The following is a 20,974-nucleotide window of genomic DNA, read 5'->3' on the forward strand; positions in this document are numbered from 1 at the left end:
TTAAAAAAAATAACAATTATATATATAGACATGCACAATGTGCTGGTACAACTGTAATTTTATGAATTTATTCTTTCTTATTATGTTCACTTTTATTACTAGTTGATGTGAACGCGTATGTTGCATTTAAAAGAGAAAGAAAAACAGCGTGACAGCCAGCTGTGAACGATTCTGTATTTTTAATGTAAAGTTCATTCAAAAACTTACTGAAACAGGTGATAGCTAATATTACTAGCTGTCGTTTTAGGTGATATAAACGCTTACGTTGCCTTTAAAAGAGAGAGAAAAACGGCACGACAGCCAGCTGGCTAGCCAGTTCTAAACACTGCGAACATGCAAACATGAACGATTCTATATTTTTAATATAAAGTTCATTCTGAAACTTACTGAAACCGCGCTCACTTGTATTGCCGTTTTAGGTGACACGCATTGTATCAACGTTGCCTTTAACAGACCGAAAAACGACACGAAAGCGAGCTGGCTAGCTGGCTCTGACCATTGTCAATATGGAAATTTAAATGACTCTTCTTTTTTTAATATAACGTTCGTTCGTAAACGTACTTGAAGGTTCGCCGACTGCTGCAATTACTGCAGATCCAGAATATCGCCATCAATCGCATTTGCGGAAGTGCCGACTCGGAGAGGCGATACCACGTGATGAAGTTGAAACAACCGGGCCTCCTGATTGGGCGCAAAAAGCATGTAAACTGGAGAAATTGAAACAAGGGCGGCCTCCGATTGGCCGCCAAATTGGAACAAATGGAACACGGAACAGAGACTTTTGCCTGCGCTCTATCTGGGGGGCCACCGCACGTTCTTCTCTGTTTCGTCCAGGCATAAGACAGTACATCCTAATAGGCAATCCTGCCGTGGAGAAAAAATACATTTGTTCACAGAGAATGCAAACTGCTCATGGAAAATTACCGTGGGCCTTTTGTGAAATACAACATACGATACAATACAATACAATATACTTTAAATAAAAGGTGGAAATTCCTGTTATTGTGAAAATGTTCTTGGAGTACTAAGAAATGTAAGTGAATTTTCTGAAACAACTGTTCTCAGCAGCTACGTCCTGGCCACGCTCCTTTTATCAGCCGCACTGTGGCTGCAGGTGAAACTGCTTATACGAAAAAAAAGTATTTTCTCATCAAGAGTACCGTATATATACTCATACACATGCATATACATAGACATATATATATATATATACATGCACACATACACACATGCACACACACATATACATACACACACATATACATGTATCCTTGTTGCCCGTTTTCTAAACGGAGAACCTTGGGCGCAGTGAAAGGAAAGAGACGCCTGACCTCATGCGGCAAATACAGGTATTGCAGGAAAGTACTGGCATTTAAAAACGGTGGCCTCCTGTGTTTGCTTTCCCTCCCTTTTTCAAATCTTACCTCCTTCTGTCAGGTTTCTCAACCCTAGCCGTTTCATCCACATACTTTTTAATCGTTGTTATTTTTTAATCATTTGGTTTGTGAGGATTCTATCCAGCGATCCCGGTCACGTCGGCCGACGGCGACCGCTTCGGAAAAGAGGCGGAGACGAAGAGGCCGCACAGTTCTCTGTGCGGGACGGGGGCCGTCCCCCGCACACCTTCCAGGTAGCCGCTCACCTCCCAGGTGGCCGCTCACCTGTCCCGGAGGAGCACGGACGCGAGCGGGAACGTGAAAGGTTGCCTTTGATCGGTCCGAGGGCGCACGTTTGCTTTGTTTTATTCTCCGCCGCCCGTTTAAGAAGTTTCACTGCGCACGTACGGCCCGCTTAAGCGGTTTTATTCATCCGTGCGCTCGCTTTGACTGCCCCCGTGACCGATGACCCCCTGCAGGTCGCGCCCCAATAAATGGCGGGCCCTCAGGTAGGTGCTTTGTGCTCGCTTCGGCAGCACATATACTAAAATTGGAACGATACAGAGAAGATTAGCATGGCCCCTGCGCAAGGATGACACGCAAATTCGTGAAGCGTTCCATATTTTTCCTCCCCGCGTCAGGCCCGAGTGACCTTTCCCCATGGGTCGACCCCCTACGCTGTCCTCGTCCAGACTCGCCGAACCCTAACCCTAAATCCAGGACGCGAGTCAGCCAGGACCCCGAGTCTCTAGAAGACCGGGTCTTCCCTGTTTGACAGAAAGGGTATTAATAATTAAGACAAGCACTTGTAATGTTTATGGCTTATAAATGCATGTGATGCTTCTTATGTTGTAATTTGATCGTGCTTTATTCTGTCCACGAGATGGCGCTCGTGGTTCACGGTGGTAGCCGGCTATGCTTGGAAAAACCGTGAGACTATTAGAGCCCCAGAGGATGGCTGCGGTAGCCGAGAGAGAAACATGCACAACTGAAGTCTAGCAAGCTCGCTAAAGAATTCATATACTACTTTGCTGGGTTGGAGTTTGATTTCAGAACAGTACAGCACTCACAGGCGAGAACTTGTCTGAAACAATCAGTCAGTCAATCGCATACGCCGACAGACGCGCTTCACTGTAGCGCTTACACGGTTAGTTTGTTTCGCATAGTGCTGTGTACACAGGAAAACATACGCTTATCATAAGCTTCTTGCACATGGGAAGTTACGCAGAGAATTTTCATTCATTTGTTGTATTTACTTTATTTTAAATGTCGTTTTAAAAGAGCTACCGAGGTGCCCTTAGTCGTTGACAAGCCTTTGAAAAACCGCAGCTAGCGACACTGTTGTAATTCATGGACCACGTTTGCCTGCTGGACTGAAATGAAACAGTAATTACATCATTCGTATTAACTGGCAAAGAAAACCGCTTCAAATGGCTAATGTGACACGCTGATTCAGGCAAGAGAACGTTTTGCCATATAAACGAAAAAGGGTACACGCCAGCTTTGTCATACGAAATATTGAAATATTTATGACTGGTTAAAAAAAATAACAATTATATATATAGACATGCACAATGTGCTGGTACAACTGTAATTTTATGAATTTATTCTTTCTTATTATGTTCACTTTTATTACTAGTTGATGTGAACGCGTATGTTGCATTTAAAAGAGAAAGAAAAACAGCGTGACAGCCAGCTGTGAACGATTCTGTATTTTTAATGTAAAGTTCATTCAAAAACTTACTGAAACAGGTGATAGCTAATATTACTAGCTGTCGTTTTAGGTGATATAAACGCTTACGTTGCCTTTAAAAGAGAGAGAAAAACGGCACGACAGCCAGCTGGCTAGCCAGTTCTAAACACTGCGAACATGCAAACATGAACGATTCTATATTTTTAATATAAAGTTCATTCTGAAACTTACTGAAACCGCGCTCACTTGTATTGCCGTTTTAGGTGACACGCATTGTATCAACGTTGCCTTTAACAGACCGAAAAACGACACGAAAGCGAGCTGGCTAGCTGGCTCTGACCATTGTCAATATGGAAATTTAAATGACTCTTCTTTTTTTAATATAACGTTCGTTCGTAAACGTACTTGAAGGTTCGCCGACTGCTGCAATTACTGCAGATCCAGAATATCGCCATCAATCGCATTTGCGGAAGTGCCGACTCGGAGAGGCGATACCACGTGATGAAGTTGAAACAACCGGGCCTCCTGATTGGGCGCAAAAAGCATGTAAACTGGAGAAATTGAAACAAGGGCGGCCTCCGATTGGCCGCCAAATTGGAACAAATGGAACACGGAACAGAGACTTTTGCCTGCGCTCTATCTGGGGGGCCACCGCACGTTCTTCTCTGTTTCGTCCAGGCATAAGACAGTACATCCTAATAGGCAATCCTGCCGTGGAGAAAAAATACATTTGTTCACAGAGAATGCAAACTGCTCATGGAAAATTACCGTGGGCCTTTTGTGAAATACAACATACGATACAATACAATACAATATACTTTAAATAAAAGGTGGAAATTCCTGTTATTGTGAAAATGTTCTTGGAGTACTAAGAAATGTAAGTGAATTTTCTGAAACAACTGTTCTCAGCAGCTACGTCCTGGCCACGCTCCTTTTATCAGCCGCACTGTGGCTGCAGGTGAAACTGCTTATACGAAAAAAAAGTATTTTCTCATCAAGAGTACCGTATATATACTCATACACATGCATATACATAGACATATATATATATATATATACATGCACACATACACACATGCACACACACATATACATACACACACATATACATGTATCCTTGTTGCCCGTTTTCTAAACGGAGAACCTTGGGCGCAGTGAAAGGAAAGAGACGCCTGACCTCATGCGGCAAATACAGGTATTGCAGGAAAGTACTGGCATTTAAAAACGGTGGCCTCCTGTGTTTGCTTTCCCTCCCTTTTTCAAATCTTACCTCCTTCTGTCAGGTTTCTCAACCCTAGCCGTTTCATCCACATACTTTTTAATCGTTGTTATTTTTTAATCATTTGGTTTGTGAGGATTCTATCCAGCGATCCCGGTCACGTCGGCCGACGGCGACCGCTTCGGAAAAGAGGCGGAGACGAAGAGGCCGCACAGTTCTCTGTGCGGGACGGGGGCCGTCCCCCGCACACCTTCCAGGTAGCCGCTCACCTCCCAGGTGGCCGCTCACCTGTCCCGGAGGAGCACGGACGCGAGCGGGAACGTGAAAGGTTGCCTTTGATCGGTCCGAGGGCGCACGTTTGCTTTGTTTTATTCTCCGCCGCCCGTTTAAGAAGTTTCACTGCGCACGTACGGCCCGCTTAAGCGGTTTTATTCATCCGTGCGCTCGCTTTGACTGCCCCCGTGACCGATGACCCCCTGCAGGTCGCGCCCCAATAAATGGCGGGCCCTCAGGTAGGTGCTTTGTGCTCGCTTCGGCAGCACATATACTAAAATTGGAACGATACAGAGAAGATTAGCATGGCCCCTGCGCAAGGATGACACGCAAATTCGTGAAGCGTTCCATATTTTTCCTCCCCGCGTCAGGCCCGAGTGACCTTTCCCCATGGGTCGACCCCCTACGCTGTCCTCGTCCAGACTCGCCGAACCCTAACCCTAAATCCAGGACGCGAGTCAGCCAGGACCCCGAGTCTCTAGAAGACCGGGTCTTCCCTGTTTGACAGAAAGGGTATTAATAATTAAGACAAGCACTTGTAATGTTTATGGCTTATAAATGCATGTGATGCTTCTTATGTTGTAATTTGATCGTGCTTTATTCTGTCCACGAGATGGCGCTCGTGGTTCACGGTGGTAGCCGGCTATGCTTGGAAAAACCGTGAGACTATTAGAGCCCCAGAGGATGGCTGCGGTAGCCGAGAGAGAAACATGCACAACTGAAGTCTAGCAAGCTCGCTAAAGAATTCATATACTACTTTGCTGGGTTGGAGTTTGATTTCAGAACAGTACAGCACTCACAGGCGAGAACTTGTCTGAAACAATCAGTCAGTCAATCGCATACGCCGACAGACGCGCTTCACTGTAGCGCTTACACGGTTAGTTTGTTTCGCATAGTGCTGTGTACACAGGAAAACATACGCTTATCATAAGCTTCTTGCACATGGGAAGTTACGCAGAGAATTTTCATTCATTTGTTGTATTTACTTTATTTTAAATGTCGTTTTAAAAGAGCTACCGAGGTGCCCTTAGTCGTTGACAAGCCTTTGAAAAACCGCAGCTAGCGACACTGTTGTAATTCATGGACCACGTTTGCCTGCTGGACTGAAATGAAACAGTAATTACATCATTCGTATTAACTGGCAAAGAAAACCGCTTCAAATGGCTAATGTGACACGCTGATTCAGGCAAGAGAACGTTTTGCCATATAAACGAAAAAGGGTACACGCCAGCTTTGTCATACGAAATATTGAAATATTTATGACTGGTTAAAAAAAATAACAATTATATATATAGACATGCACAATGTGCTGGTACAACTGTAATTTTATGAATTTATTCTTTCTTATTATGTTCACTTTTATTACTAGTTGATGTGAACGCGTATGTTGCATTTAAAAGAGAAAGAAAAACAGCGTGACAGCCAGCTGTGAACGATTCTGTATTTTTAATGTAAAGTTCATTCAAAAACTTACTGAAACAGGTGATAGCTAATATTACTAGCTGTCGTTTTAGGTGATATAAACGCTTACGTTGCCTTTAAAAGAGAGAGAAAAACGGCACGACAGCCAGCTGGCTAGCCAGTTCTAAACACTGCGAACATGCAAACATGAACGATTCTATATTTTTAATATAAAGTTCATTCTGAAACTTACTGAAACCGCGCTCACTTGTATTGCCGTTTTAGGTGACACGCATTGTATCAACGTTGCCTTTAACAGACCGAAAAACGACACGAAAGCGAGCTGGCTAGCTGGCTCTGACCATTGTCAATATGGAAATTTAAATGACTCCTTTTTTTAATATAACGTTCGTTCGTAAACGTACTTGAAGGTTCGCCGACTGCTGCAATTACTGCAGATCCAGAATATCGCCATCAATCGCATTTGCGGAAGTGCCGACTCGGAGAGGCGATACCACGTGATGAAGTTGAAACAACCGGGCCTCCTGATTGGGCGCAAAAAGCATGTAAACTGGAGAAATTGAAACAAGGGCGGCCTCCGATTGGCCGCCAAATTGGAACAAATGGAACACGGAACAGAGACTTTTGCCTGCGCTCTATCTGGGAGGCCACTGCTCATTCTTCTCTGTAGAGAAAGGAGGGGCTCGCGGGGGAGGAGAGGAAAAAGGGGGCGCGAGCAGGACTCGGGAACGGAAGGTCGCGGGTTCAAGCCTGGTCGTTCCTCCCGGAAGGAAAGGGCCCAATTTGCTTGGGTGGATGTTTAAATGAAAGGAAAATATATGAAGGAATATATTTGAAGGAAATATATGAAGGAATATATTTGAAGGAAATATATTTGAATAAATGAAGGAAATGTCACAAATGTCAACCGGTGTAAATGATGTAACGAATGTTTGCACTTGAAATGAGGAATGTCAGGAATTGTAAAGTTGAATGCACAAATGTCAGTGTGACCCCTGGAAGGAAAGGGCCCAATTTGCTTGCATGTTCGAATGCTAAAGGAAAAAAATGAAGGACATGTTCAATAAATGGAGTCAACCAGTGTAAATGATGTAATGAATGTTTGAATGAAAGTCACTTGAAATAAGGAATGTGAGGAATTGTAAAGGTGAATGCTGTATACAGTACAACCACTACAGTCTGTAAACGTGCCACTTGAAATGTCAACGAAACAGCCCGAACAGTCAATTCTAAACAGATCTATTGCTATTAGAATGCATTCACAGACGCAGTATTGGCTTTTAGCACTTCATCTGTGCGTGTTTATTGATCCAGTACATTTCTCATACAATACATACAGCGCCCGACCAATCCGCTCCCGCTGTTCCCTCGAGAAGGCCGCACGGCAACTCAGGAATCGGCAGCTGCAGAATAAAGAGAACGCGTTACAATTAGTTTCGCGTCAACTTCTTTTAAGCCAGCATTAAACACAAACAATAAAGATACACCGTCTCACCTCAGAACTTTGCGAGGCAGGCCTCGGTGGCAGGAAGGACTGCTTTGGCTGGGGTCGGCCCTCCTCTTCATCTCTGCAAAATTGCAACAAGAGCACCTGCCGCAGAAAGCGATATTTTATGGAACCCGCTCGATTCCTGCTCCTGTCCTTTGACTTGTAGGGGTCCCTCGGCGTGTCCGGACACACGTGTACTCACACTCCATTGCAGTGCTTACATTTTAAGTTCCTTTCATGCAATTTAAACACTTGAATTTTTAAAGGACCCACAGAGATGCCATTACTATTTGACAGACTTGTGCAAAAACACAGCTACACTGTTGTAACTCATGTAAAACGTTTGTCTGCTGGACTGTCAGGTCACATCTTTTAAACCTTTGGACATAAATGATTAAATTAATCGTATTAGCTAATAATTAACTGGCCAGAAACCCTTTAACGTGACTAATTCTGGTTAACAAGCCAGGCAGATGTACACATTGCAAGCAAGAGAATGCTACGTTTTATAATGAAAAATGAAGCACAGGACATGCCAAATGTGTCTTACGACATATTTCATAGGTAAAAGCGCACACGCAACGCGCTGACAACTGCAAAGTTATTGAACGATTGATTATTCATTCATTCGTTCGTTAGCTAATATTGGCAGCTGCCATTGTAGGTGATTTAAACGCTTACGTTGCTTTTAAAAGAGAGAAAAACGGCGCGACAGCCAGCTGGCTAGCAAGTTCTAAACATTTCGAACGCGCAAATATGAACGTTTCAATATTTTTAATATAAAGTTCATTCATTAACTTACTGAAACAGGCGATAGCTAATATAGCTAGCTGCCGTTTTTGACGATATAAACGCTAACGCTGCTTTTAAAAAAGAGAAAAACGGCGTGACAGCCAGCTGGCTAGCAAGTTATAAACAATGCGAACACGTAAATATGAACGTTTCTATATTTTTAATGTCTAATTAATTCAAAAACTTAGTAAAAACGCGCTCCCGTCGCATAACTCCGGTCACCTACGGCACTTCCCGAAGTGCCATTTGAAACGGCGGAAAGGAGAGCAGATACCACGTGACGAAATTGAAACAAGCGGGCCTCCCGATTGGACGCAAAAAGCACGTAAACTGGAGAAATTGAAACGAGGGCGGCCTCCGATTGGCTGTGTAATTGGAACAAATGAAACAATTGAAACAGAGAAGATGGCGCTGTTTTAGGCGCAAAGGCCACTGCTCATTCTTCTCTGTAGAGAAAGGAGGGGCTCGCGGGGGAGGAGAGGAAAAAGGGGGCGCGAGCAGGACTCGGGAACGGAAGGTCGCGGGTTCAAGCCTGGTCGTTCCTCCCGGAAGGAAAGGGCCCAATTTGCTTGGGTGGATGTTTAAATGAAAGGAAAATATATGAAGGAATATATTTGAAGGAAATATATGAAGGAATATATTTGAAGGAAATATATTTGAATAAATGAAGGAAATGTCACAAATGTCAACCGGTGTAAATGATGTAACGAATGTTTGCACTTGAAATGAGGAATGTCAGGAATTGTAAAGTTGAATGCACAAATGTCAGTGTGACCCCTGGAAGGAAAGGGCCCAATTTGCTTGCATGTTCGAATGCTAAAGGAAAAAAATGAAGGACATGTTCAATAAATGGAGTCAACCAGTGTAAATGATGTAATGAATGTTTGAATGAAAGTCACTTGAAATAAGGAATGTGAGGAATTGTAAAGGTGAATGCTGTATACAGTACAACCACTACAGTCTGTAAACGTGCCACTTGAAATGTCAACGAAACAGCCCGAACAGTCAATTCTAAACAGATCTATTGCTATTAGAATGCATTCACAGACGCAGTATTGGCTTTTAGCACTTCATCTGTGCGTGTTTATTGATCCAGTACATTTCTCATACAATACATACAGCGCCCGACCAATCCGCTCCCGCTGTTCCCTCGAGAAGGCCGCACGGCAACTCAGGAATCGGCAGCTGCAGAATAAAGAGAACGCGTTACAATTAGTTTCGCGTCAACTTCTTTTAAGCCAGCATTAAACACAAACAATAAAGATACACCGTCTCACCTCAGAACTTTGCGAGGCAGGCCTCGGTGGCAGGAAGGACTGCTTTGGCTGGGGTCGGCCCTCCTCTTCATCTCTGCAAAATTGCAACAAGAGCACCTGCCGCAGAAAGCGATATTTTATGGAACCCGCTCGATTCCTGCTCCTGTCCTTTGACTTGTAGGGGTCCCTCGGCGTGTCCGGACACACGTGTACTCACACTCCATTGCAGTGCTTACATTTTAAGTTCCTTTCATGCAATTTAAACACTTGAATTTTTAAAGGACCCACAGAGATGCCATTACTATTTGACAGACTTGTGCAAAAACACAGCTACACTGTTGTAACTCATGTAAAACGTTTGTCTGCTGGACTGTCAGGTCACATCTTTTAAACCTTTGGACATAAATGATTAAATTAATCGTATTAGCTAATAATTAACTGGCCAGAAACCCTTTAACGTGACTAATTCTGGTTAACAAGCCAGGCAGATGTACACATTGCAAGCAAGAGAATGCTACGTTTTATAATGAAAAATGAAGCACAGGACATGCCAAATGTGTCTTACGACATATTTCATAGGTAAAAGCGCACACGCAACGCGCTGACAACTGCAAAGTTATTGAACGATTGATTATTCATTCATTCGTTCGTTAGCTAATATTGGCAGCTGCCATTGTAGGTGATTTAAACGCTTACGTTGCTTTTAAAAGAGAGAAAAACGGCGCGACAGCCAGCTGGCTAGCAAGTTCTAAACATTTCGAACGCGCAAATATGAACGTTTCAATATTTTTAATATAAAGTTCATTCATTAACTTACTGAAACAGGCGATAGCTAATATAGCTAGCTGCCGTTTTTGACGATATAAACGCTAACGCTGCTTTTAAAAAAGAGAAAAACGGCGTGACAGCCAGCTGGCTAGCAAGTTATAAACAATGCGAACACGTAAATATGAACGTTTCTATATTTTTAATGTCTAATTAATTCAAAAACTTAGTAAAAACGCGCTCCCGTCGCATAACTCCGGTCACCTACGGCACTTCCCGAAGTGCCATTTGAAACGGCGGAAAGGAGAGCAGATACCACGTGACGAAATTGAAACAAGCGGGCCTCCCGATTGGACGCAAAAAGCACGTAAACTGGAGAAATTGAAACGAGGGCGGCCTCCGATTGGCTGTGTAATTGGAACAAATGAAACAATTGAAACAGAGAAGATGGCGCTGTTTTAGGCGCAAGGATGACACGCAAATTCGTGAAGCGTTCCATATTTTTCCTCCCCGCGTCAGGCCCGAGTGACCTTTCCCCATGGGTCGACCCCCTACGCTGTCCTCGTCCAGACTCGCCGAACCCTAACCCTAAATCCAGGACGCGAGTCAGCCAGGACCCCGAGTCTCTAGAAGACCGGGTCTTCCCTGTTTGACAGAAAGGGTATTAATAATTAAGACAAGCACTTGTAATGTTTATGGCTTATAAATGCATGTGATGCTTCTTATGTTGTAATTTGATCGTGCTTTATTCTGTCCACGAGATGGCGCTCGTGGTTCACGGTGGTAGCCGGCTATGCTTGGAAAAACCGTGAGACTATTAGAGCCCCAGAGGATGGCTGCGGTAGCCGAGAGAGAAACATGCACAACTGAAGTCTAGCAAGCTCGCTAAAGAATTCATATACTACTTTGCTGGGTTGGAGTTTGATTTCAGAACAGTACAGCACTCACAGGCGAGAACTTGTCTGAAACAATCAGTCAGTCAATCGCATACGCCGACAGACGCGCTTCACTGTAGCGCTTACACGGTTAGTTTGTTTCGCATAGTGCTGTGTACACAGGAAAACATACGCTTATCATAAGCTTCTTGCACATGGGAAGTTACGCAGAGAATTTTCATTCATTTGTTGTATTTACTTTATTTTAAATGTCGTTTTAAAAGAGCTACCGAGGTGCCCTTAGTCGTTGACAAGCCTTTGAAAAACCGCAGCTAGCGACACTGTTGTAATTCATGGACCACGTTTGCCTGCTGGACTGAAATGAAACAGTAATTACATCATTCGTATTAACTGGCAAAGAAAACCGCTTCAAATGGCTAATGTGACACGCTGATTCAGGCAAGAGAACGTTTTGCCATATAAACGAAAAAGGGTACACGCCAGCTTTGTCATACGAAATATTGAAATATTTATGACTGGTTAAAAAAAATAACAATTATATATATAGACATGCACAATGTGCTGGTACAACTGTAATTTTATGAATTTATTCTTTCTTATTATGTTCACTTTTATTACTAGTTGATGTGAACGCGTATGTTGCATTTAAAAGAGAAAGAAAAACAGCGTGACAGCCAGCTGTGAACGATTCTGTATTTTTAATGTAAAGTTCATTCAAAAACTTACTGAAACAGGTGATAGCTAATATTACTAGCTGTCGTTTTAGGTGATATAAACGCTTACGTTGCCTTTAAAAGAGAGAGAAAAACGGCACGACAGCCAGCTGGCTAGCCAGTTCTAAACACTGCGAACATGCAAACATGAACGATTCTATATTTTTAATATAAAGTTCATTCTGAAACTTACTGAAACCGCGCTCACTTGTATTGCCGTTTTAGGTGACACGCATTGTATCAACGTTGCCTTTAACAGACCGAAAAACGACACGAAAGCGAGCTGGCTAGCTGGCTCTGACCATTGTCAATATGGAAATTTAAATGACTCTTCTTTTTTAATATAACGTTCGTTCGTAAACGTACTTGAAGGTTCGCCGACTGCTGCAATTACTGCAGATCCAGAATATCGCCATCAATCGCATTTGCGGAAGTGCCGACTCGGAGAGGCGATACCACGTGATGAAGTTGAAACAACCGGGCCTCCTGATTGGGCGCAAAAAGCATGTAAACTGGAGAAATTGAAACAAGGGCGGCCTCCGATTGGCCGCCAAATTGGAACAAATGGAACACGGAACAGAGACTTTTGCCTGCGCTCTATCTGGGGGGCCACCGCACGTTCTTCTCTGTTTCGTCCAGGCATAAGACAGTACATCCTAATAGGCAATCCTGCCGTGGAGAAAAAATACATTTGTTCACAGAGAATGCAAACTGCTCATGGAAAATTACCGTGGGCCTTTTGTGAAATACAACATACGATACAATACAATACAATATACTTTAAATAAAAGGTGGAAATTCCTGTTATTGTGAAAATGTTCTTGGAGTACTAAGAAATGTAAGTGAATTTTCTGAAACAACTGTTCTCAGCAGCTACGTCCTGGCCACGCTCCTTTTATCAGCCGCACTGTGGCTGCAGGTGAAACTGCTTATACGAAAAAAAAGTATTTTCTCATCAAGAGTACCGTATATATACTCATACACATGCATATACATAGACATATATATATATATATATACATGCACACATACACACATGCACACACACATATACATACACACACATATACATGTATCCTTGTTGCCCGTTTTCTAAACGGAGAACCTTGGGCGCAGTGAAAGGAAAGAGACGCCTGACCTCATGCGGCAAATACAGGTATTGCAGGAAAGTACTGGCATTTAAAAACGGTGGCCTCCTGTGTTTGCTTTCCCTCCCTTTTTCAAATCTTACCTCCTTCTGTCAGGTTTCTCAACCCTAGCCGTTTCATCCACATACTTTTTAATCGTTGTTATTTTTTAATCATTTGGTTTGTGAGGATTCTATCCAGCGATCCCGGTCACGTCGGCCGACGGCGACCGCTTCGGAAAAGAGGCGGAGACGAAGAGGCCGCACAGTTCTCTGTGCGGGACGGGGGCCGTCCCCCGCACACCTTCCAGGTAGCCGCTCACCTCCCAGGTGGCCGCTCACCTGTCCCGGAGGAGCACGGACGCGAGCGGGAACGTGAAAGGTTGCCTTTGATCGGTCCGAGGGCGCACGTTTGCTTTGTTTTATTCTCCGCCGCCCGTTTAAGAAGTTTCACTGCGCACGTACGGCCCGCTTAAGCGGTTTTATTCATCCGTGCGCTCGCTTTGACTGCCCCCGTGACCGATGACCCCCTGCAGGTCGCGCCCCAATAAATGGCGGGCCCTCAGGTAGGTGCTTTGTGCTCGCTTCGGCAGCACATATACTAAAATTGGAACGATACAGAGAAGATTAGCATGGCCCCTGCGCAAGGATGACACGCAAATTCGTGAAGCGTTCCATATTTTTCCTCCCCGCGTCAGGCCCGAGTGACCTTTCCCCATGGGTCGACCCCCTACGCTGTCCTCGTCCAGACTCGCCGAACCCTAACCCTAAATCCAGGACGCGAGTCAGCCAGGACCCCGAGTCTCTAGAAGACCGGGTCTTCCCTGTTTGACAGAAAGGGTATTAATAATTAAGACAAGCACTTGTAATGTTTATGGCTTATAAATGCATGTGATGCTTCTTATGTTGTAATTTGATCGTGCTTTATTCTGTCCACGAGATGGCGCTCGTGGTTCACGGTGGTAGCCGGCTATGCTTGGAAAAACCGTGAGACTATTAGAGCCCCAGAGGATGGCTGCGGTAGCCGAGAGAGAAACATGCACAACTGAAGTCTAGCAAGCTCGCTAAAGAATTCATATACTACTTTGCTGGGTTGGAGTTTGATTTCAGAACAGTACAGCACTCACAGGCGAGAACTTGTCTGAAACAATCAGTCAGTCAATCGCATACGCCGACAGACGCGCTTCACTGTAGCGCTTACACGGTTAGTTTGTTTCGCATAGTGCTGTGTACACAGGAAAACATACGCTTATCATAAGCTTCTTGCACATGGGAAGTTACGCAGAGAATTTTCATTCATTTGTTGTATTTACTTTATTTTAAATGTCGTTTTAAAAGAGCTACCGAGGTGCCCTTAGTCGTTGACAAGCCTTTGAAAAACCGCAGCTAGCGACACTGTTGTAATTCATGGACCACGTTTGCCTGCTGGACTGAAATGAAACAGTAATTACATCATTCGTATTAACTGGCAAAGAAAACCGCTTCAAATGGCTAATGTGACACGCTGATTCAGGCAAGAGAACGTTTTGCCATATAAACGAAAAAGGGTACACGCCAGCTTTGTCATACGAAATATTGAAATATTTATGACTGGTTAAAAAAAATAACAATTATATATATAGACATGCACAATGTGCTGGTACAACTGTAATTTTATGAATTTATTCTTTCTTATTATGTTCACTTTTATTACTAGTTGATGTGAACGCGTATGTTGCATTTAAAAGAGAAAGAAAAACAGCGTGACAGCCAGCTGTGAACGATTCTGTATTTTTAATGTAAAGTTCATTCAAAAACTTACTGAAACAGGTGATAGCTAATATTACTAGCTGTCGTTTTAGGTGATATAAACGCTTACGTTGCCTTTAAAAGAGAGAGAAAAACGGCACGACAGCCAGCTGGCTAGCCAGTTCTAAACACTGCGAACATGCAAACATGAACGATTCTATATTTTTAATATAAAGTTCATTCTGAAACTTACTGAAACCGCGCTCACTTGTATTGCCGTTTTAGGTGACACGCATTGTATCAACGTTGCCTTTAACAGACCGAAAAAACGACACGAAAGCGAGCTGGCTAGCTGGCTCTGACCATTGTCAATATGGAAATTTAAATGACTCTTCTTTTTTTAATATAACGTTCGTTCGTAAACGTACTTGAAGGTTCGCCGACTGCTGCAATTACTGCAGATCCAGAATATCGCCATCAATCGCATTTGCGGAAGTGCCGACTCGGAGAGGCGATACCACGTGATGAAGTTGAAACAACCGGGCCTCCTGATTGGGCGCAAAAAGCATGTAAACTGGAGAAATTGAAACAAGGGCGGCCTCCGATTGGCCGCCAAATTGGAACAAATGGAACACGGAACAGAGACTTTTGCCTGCGCTCTATCTGGGGGGCCACCGCACGTTCTTCTCTGTTTCGTCCAGGCATAAGACAGTACATCCTAATAGGCAATCCTGCCGTGGAGAAAAAATACATTTGTTCACAGAGAATGCAAACTGCTCATGGAAAATTACCGTGGGCCTTTTGTGAAATACAACATACGATACAATACAATACAATATACTTTAAATAAAAGGTGGAAATTCCTGTTATTGTGAAAATGTTCTTGGAGTACTAAGAAATGTAAGTGAATTTTCTGAAACAACTGTTCTCAGCAGCTACGTCCTGGCCACGCTCCTTTTATCAGCCGCACTGTGGCTGCAGGTGAAACTGCTTATACGAAAAAAAAGTATTTTCTCATCAAGAGTACCGTATATATACTCATACACATGCATATACATAGACATATATATATATATATATACATGCACACATACACACATGCACACACACATATACATACACACACATATACATGTATCCTTGTTGCCCGTTTTCTAAACGGAGAACCTTGGGCGCAGTGAAAGGAAAGAGACGCCTGACCTCATGCGGCAAATACAGGTATTGCAGGAAAGTACTGGCATTTAAAAACGGTGGCCTCCTGTGTTTGCTTTCCCTCCCTTTTTCAAATCTTACCTCCTTCTGTCAGGTTTCTCAACCCTAGCCGTTTCATCCACATACTTTTTAATCGTTGTTATTTTTTAATCATTTGGTTTGTGAGGATTCTATCCAGCGATCCCGGTCACGTCGGCCGACGGCGACCGCTTCGGAAAAGAGGCGGAGACGAAGAGGCCGCACAGTTCTCTGTGCGGGACGGGGGCCGTCCCCCGCACACCTTCCAGGTAGCCGCTCACCTCCCAGGTGGCCGCTCACCTGTCCCGGAGGAGCACGGACGCGAGCGGGAACGTGAAAGGTTGCCTTTGATCGGTCCGAGGGCGCACGTTTGCTTTGTTTTATTCTCCGCCGCCCGTTTAAGAAGTTTCACTGCGCACGTACGGCCCGCTTAAGCGGTTTTATTCATCCGTGCGCTCGCTTTGACTGCCCCCGTGACCGATGACCCCCTGCAGGTCGCGCCCCAATAAATGGCGGGCCCTCAGGTAGGTGCTTTGTGCTCGCTTCGGCAGCACATATACTAAAATTGGAACGATACAGAGAAGATTAGCATGGCCCCTGCGCAAGGATGACACGCAAATTCGTGAAGCGTTCCATATTTTTCCTCCCCGCGTCAGGCCCGAGTGACCTTTCCCCATGGGTCGACCCCCTACGCTGTCCTCGTCCAGACTCGCCGAACCCTAACCCTAAATCCAGGACGCGAGTCAGCCAGGACCCCGAGTCTCTAGAAGACCGGGTCTTCCCTGTTTGACAGAAAGGGTATTAATAATTAAGACAAGCACTTGTAATGTTTATGGCTTATAAATGCATGTGATGCTTCTTATGTTGTAATTTGATCGTGCTTTATTCTGTCCACGAGATGGCGCTCGTGGTTCACGGTGGTAGCCGGCTATGCTTGGAAAAACCGTGAGACTATTAGAGCCCCAGAGGATGGCTGCGGTAGCCGAGAGAGAAACATGCACAACTGAAGTCTAGCAAGCTCGCTAAAGAATTCATATACTACTTTGCTGGGTTGGAGTTTGATTTCAGAACAGTACAGCACTCACAGGCGAGAACTTGTCTGAAACAATCAGTCAGTCAATCGCATACGCCGACAGACGCGCTTCACTGTAGCGCTTACACGGTTAGTTTGTTTCGCATAGTGCTGTGTACACAGGAAAACATACGCTTATCATAAGCTTCTTGCACATGGGAAGTTACGCAGAGAATTTTCATTCATTTGTTGTATTTACTTTATTTTAAATGTCGTTTTAAAAGAGCTACCGAGGTGCCCTTAGTCGTTGACAAGCCTTTGAAAAACCGCAGCTAGCGACACTGTTGTAATTCATGGACCACGTTTGCCTGCTGGACTGAAATGAAACAGTAATTACATCATTCGTATTAACTGGCAAAGAAAACCGCTTCAAATGGCTAATGTGACACGCTGATTCAGGCAAGAGAACGTTTTGCCATATAAACGAAAAAGGGTACACGCCAGCTTTGTCATACGAAATATTGAAATATTTATGACTGGTTAAAAAAAATAACAATTATATATATAGACATGCACAATGTGCTGGTACAACTGTAATTTTATGAATTTATTCTTTCTTATTATGTTCACTTTTATTACTAGTTGATGTGAACGCGTATGTTGCATTTAAAAGAGAAAGAAAAACAGCGTGACAGCCAGCTGTGAACGATTCTGTATTTTTAATGTAAAGTTCATTCAAAAACTTACTGAAACAGGTGATAGCTAATATTACTAGCTGTCGTTTTAGGTGATATAAACGCTTACGTTGCCTTTAAAAGAGAGAGAAAAACGGCACGACAGCCAGCTGGCTAGCCAGTTCTAAACACTGCGAACATGCAAACATGAACGATTCTATATTTTTAATATAAAGTTCATTCTGAAACTTACTGAAACCGCGCTCACTTGTATTGCCGTTTTAGGTGACACGCATTGTATCAACGTTGCCTTTAACAGACCGAAAAACGACACGAAAGCGAGCTGGCTAGCTGGCTCTGACCATTGTCAATATGGAAATTTAAATGACTCCTTTTTTTAATATAACGTTCGTTCGTAAACGTACTTGAAGGTTCGCCGACTGCTGCAATTACTGCAGATCCAGAATATCGCCATCAATCGCATTTGCGGAAGTGCCGACTCGGAGAGGCGATACCACGTGATGAAGTTGAAACAACCGGGCCTCCTGATTGGGCGCAAAAAGCATGTAAACTGGAGAAATTGAAACAAGGGCGGCCTCCGATTGGCCGCCAAATTGGAACAAATGGAACACGGAACAGAGACTTTTGCCTGCGCTCTATCTGGGGGGCCACTGCTCATTCTTCTCTGTAGAGAAAGGAGGGGCTCGCGGGCGAGAAGAGAAAAAGGGGGCGCCGCCGCGGCAGGGTGGATCGCGAGCAGGACTCGGGAACGCGAGGTCGCGGGTTCAAGCCCGGTCGTGACACCCGGAAGGAAAGGGCCCAACTTGCTTCTCTGGCTGTTCAAATGAAAGGAAAAGGGGAAAAAAGAAAGGACGTGTTCAATAAATGAGGGAAATGTCAACCGGTGTAAATGATGTAATGAATGTTTGCATCCAGGTCACAATGAAATAAGAAATGTCAGGAATTATAAAGTTGAATGCACAAAGGTGAATGTGTGACACCTGGAAGGGGCCAAGAAAATAAATGTCACAAATGTCAACTAGTGTAAATGATGTAATGAATGTTTGCATCCAGGTCACTTGAAATAAGTAATGTCAGGAGTTGTGAAGTTGAATGCACAAATGTGAACGTGACCCCTGGAAGGAAAGGGCCCACTTTGCTTGCTTGCAAAGTAGTTCCTGGGACTAAAAGTTCCGGGTACTTTGGGGGGAAACGCGGCTAATGATGACAGCTGCCCTGCTGAAAAATCCAGCTTAAACCGGACTAAGCTGATCTAATGTGTTTTCGACACTTTTAGCTGGTCAGCCAGCTGTTCACCAGCTGACCTGCCTATATGGTCAGCAGGTCCACCAATTTGACCACCAGCCTACTGTACCATCTTAACCAGCTTTGACAAGCTTTGTCCAGCTTTGTCAAGCTAGAGACCAGCTATGAACAGTCAGTCACAGGGCCAAGTGACTTGAAAGAATTGAGGAAATATTGGGTAGCATTGCTTTGGAATACATGTTATTAAATTTCGGTGAGGCAAGATAGCCTATATTGTTTGTAGTACCGTAACTTGGCGTCATTTTGATATCAATACTTTTAATGGCAGGCCTGGATTTTGGCAGTCTGAATGAATGAGTTATTGACGGTGTATGTCTTGAATGTGTGAGTAACTTGGCATTTTTGTACGTTGAAAATGTGTTTTTTATGAGATATAGTTAGCCATAGTAGTAGCTCACATACGATTTAGCCTCGTTACGAGACGTGTGAATAACTGATGGAGTAATTTAGCTGCAGTAACTCAAATGCTACAAGACTCCCTGTTCAAACTTTGAATCGCGCACTGCTAACGTTGCAAATAATTCCTATCATTGCAGCCAGTCACCCGACCAGCGTTGCAGTTAGAAAATAATCATGACGTCAGATGATGAGGATACTAACAAGGAAAGAGCGAGAGCAGCAGACTTACTAAAAAGAAGCAAGTCCATGCCCCCCAGAAGTTCCTCGCAAAATATCAGGAGCAATGGCCGTGCCTCCGCCCCTCAAAACTTCGCACCATGCATTTTGCACACTGTGCAATTATGATTTTGACATTAGCCACCAAGGAGCTTCAGGTAATAATTTAGCTAAACCTCTAGTTACAAAGGCCTACATTCCTAGATAATTTTTCAGTTGAATACTTTTTTTTTCATTAGGCCTATATTATGTGTGCCTATATAAGCTGATTCAATTATTTAATTATTAAATAAAAATGGAAATCATGAACAGAAACGTGGTTTTATTCATAATTGACTGTTTTACATCGCAACATAAGTTTTTTTTTTTACATTACAACGTAAGTTTCTGTAAATACTAGAAAATGAAAACATGTTACAATATACGAAATAAATTATTTCAGTTTTTATTAAATAATTGAATGCAATTCACTTATGGTTATCTGTTTGTATAAGTACACATATATAATGAAATATTAATCATGAAAAAAAAATTGTTTTAAGTAGGTGTACTCAAACTTTTGACTTGCAGGTAATTCATAATATAGCCCAGTGCAGTGCAAGTGATATTTTAGAATCAGGTCAAATTATACAATTTTGCCTGATCACTTCGACAGTCAAAACTAGAATTATGAAGAAAGGCTTGTGTGTGCATGTGTGCGTGCAAAGTGAAGTGGTACATGCGAAAGCATGTGAACTAAGCGTTACACTGACTATTGTGGTACTCAAAATATTTTCCTAAGGTTGGCAGGTCTGGAACAGCTAGAGGTGTTGAAAACACATCTTAAACCATCTTAAACCAGCTTAGAGTTTTGCTGGAATTTTCAGCTGGGAACCCAGCTATAGGGAGGAGCCCATCACATGCCGATGTATCGCTGGTCTGACCAATAACATCATTACTGGTTAGAAAGTTACAACTTTCCTGTGTTGACTGGTATTTTATATTATATACTGGTGTTTTTATTTATGTTCTCTGTGACAGTAAGCTGCTTAGTTCCTGGCTCTGCTAGCTAGGTTGGCTCATGAGGTAACATTAAGTTAGGTCAGGTCGGCTAGCTAACTCACGGCTTTGGTTCAAAGCTAAAGCTAAACTTCTAAAAGTGTTACCTTGAGGGTCACATTGTTTGATGAAAATGGCAAACAAATGATATTGGCTAATTTTATGTTAATAGTTATTATCAGATAGTTGTGTTACATACAGAAACAAGAAGAAACCACGCAGCAGACAGTGCATAACTTGTGTCTCATACTGGATTTCATTTACACTCCTGCAGATGAATGTCACTGCTTCAACTGTGCATATTTTAGCCCTATCCTGAGCTACCCATACT

At 43.4% G+C, this 20,974-nt stretch overlaps 1 protein-coding gene, 2 long non-coding RNA genes and 4 other non-coding genes across 7 annotated transcripts in view; 4 read left to right on the forward strand and 3 right to left on the reverse strand.

The window, feature by feature from the left end:
- The first annotated feature begins 1,896 nt into the window (after positions 1–1,896).
- Positions 1,897–2,003, forward strand: LOC118217456. The gene has a single exon (XR_004763210.1). It is a non-coding gene; the product is annotated as a U6 spliceosomal RNA (small nuclear RNA).
- Positions 2,004–4,811: 2,808 nt separating this feature from the next.
- LOC118217457 lies at positions 4,812–4,918 on the forward strand. The gene has a single exon (XR_004763211.1). It is a non-coding gene; the product is annotated as a U6 spliceosomal RNA (small nuclear RNA).
- Positions 4,919–7,296: 2,378 nt separating this feature from the next.
- Positions 7,297–7,733, reverse strand: LOC118216374. Its single transcript, XR_004763005.1, has 2 exons — positions 7,479–7,733; positions 7,297–7,386 (listed from the first exon to the last, which is right to left on the reverse strand). It is a non-coding gene; the product is annotated as an uncharacterized LOC118216374 (long non-coding RNA).
- Positions 7,734–9,359: 1,626 nt separating this feature from the next.
- LOC118216373 lies at positions 9,360–9,796 on the reverse strand. Its single transcript, XR_004763004.1, has 2 exons — positions 9,542–9,796; positions 9,360–9,449 (listed from the first exon to the last, which is right to left on the reverse strand). It is a non-coding gene; the product is annotated as an uncharacterized LOC118216373 (long non-coding RNA).
- A 3,801-nt stretch (positions 9,797–13,597) lies between these two features.
- LOC118217458 lies at positions 13,598–13,704 on the forward strand. Its single transcript, XR_004763212.1, has one exon. It is a non-coding gene; the product is annotated as a U6 spliceosomal RNA (small nuclear RNA).
- Positions 13,705–16,513: 2,809 nt separating this feature from the next.
- On the forward strand, positions 16,514–16,620 carry LOC118217459. Its single transcript, XR_004763213.1, has one exon. It is a non-coding gene; the product is annotated as a U6 spliceosomal RNA (small nuclear RNA).
- Positions 16,621–18,339: 1,719 nt separating this feature from the next.
- LOC118217072 (NACHT, LRR and PYD domains-containing protein 3-like) overlaps positions 18,340–20,974 on the reverse strand; it is a 39,886-nt gene continuing 37,251 nt past the window's right edge. Inside the window, exon 9 of the mRNA XM_035398867.1 lies at positions 18,340–18,500. Coding sequence (XP_035254758.1) covers positions 18,340–18,500 — 161 coding nt within the window. The remainder of the gene's footprint in view (positions 18,501–20,974) is intronic.

The sequence above is a fragment of the Anguilla anguilla genome, chromosome 17, assembly GCF_013347855.1.
Source record: "Anguilla anguilla isolate fAngAng1 chromosome 17, fAngAng1.pri, whole genome shotgun sequence".
Classification (NCBI taxonomy): Eukaryota; Metazoa; Chordata; class Actinopteri; order Anguilliformes; family Anguillidae; genus Anguilla; species Anguilla anguilla.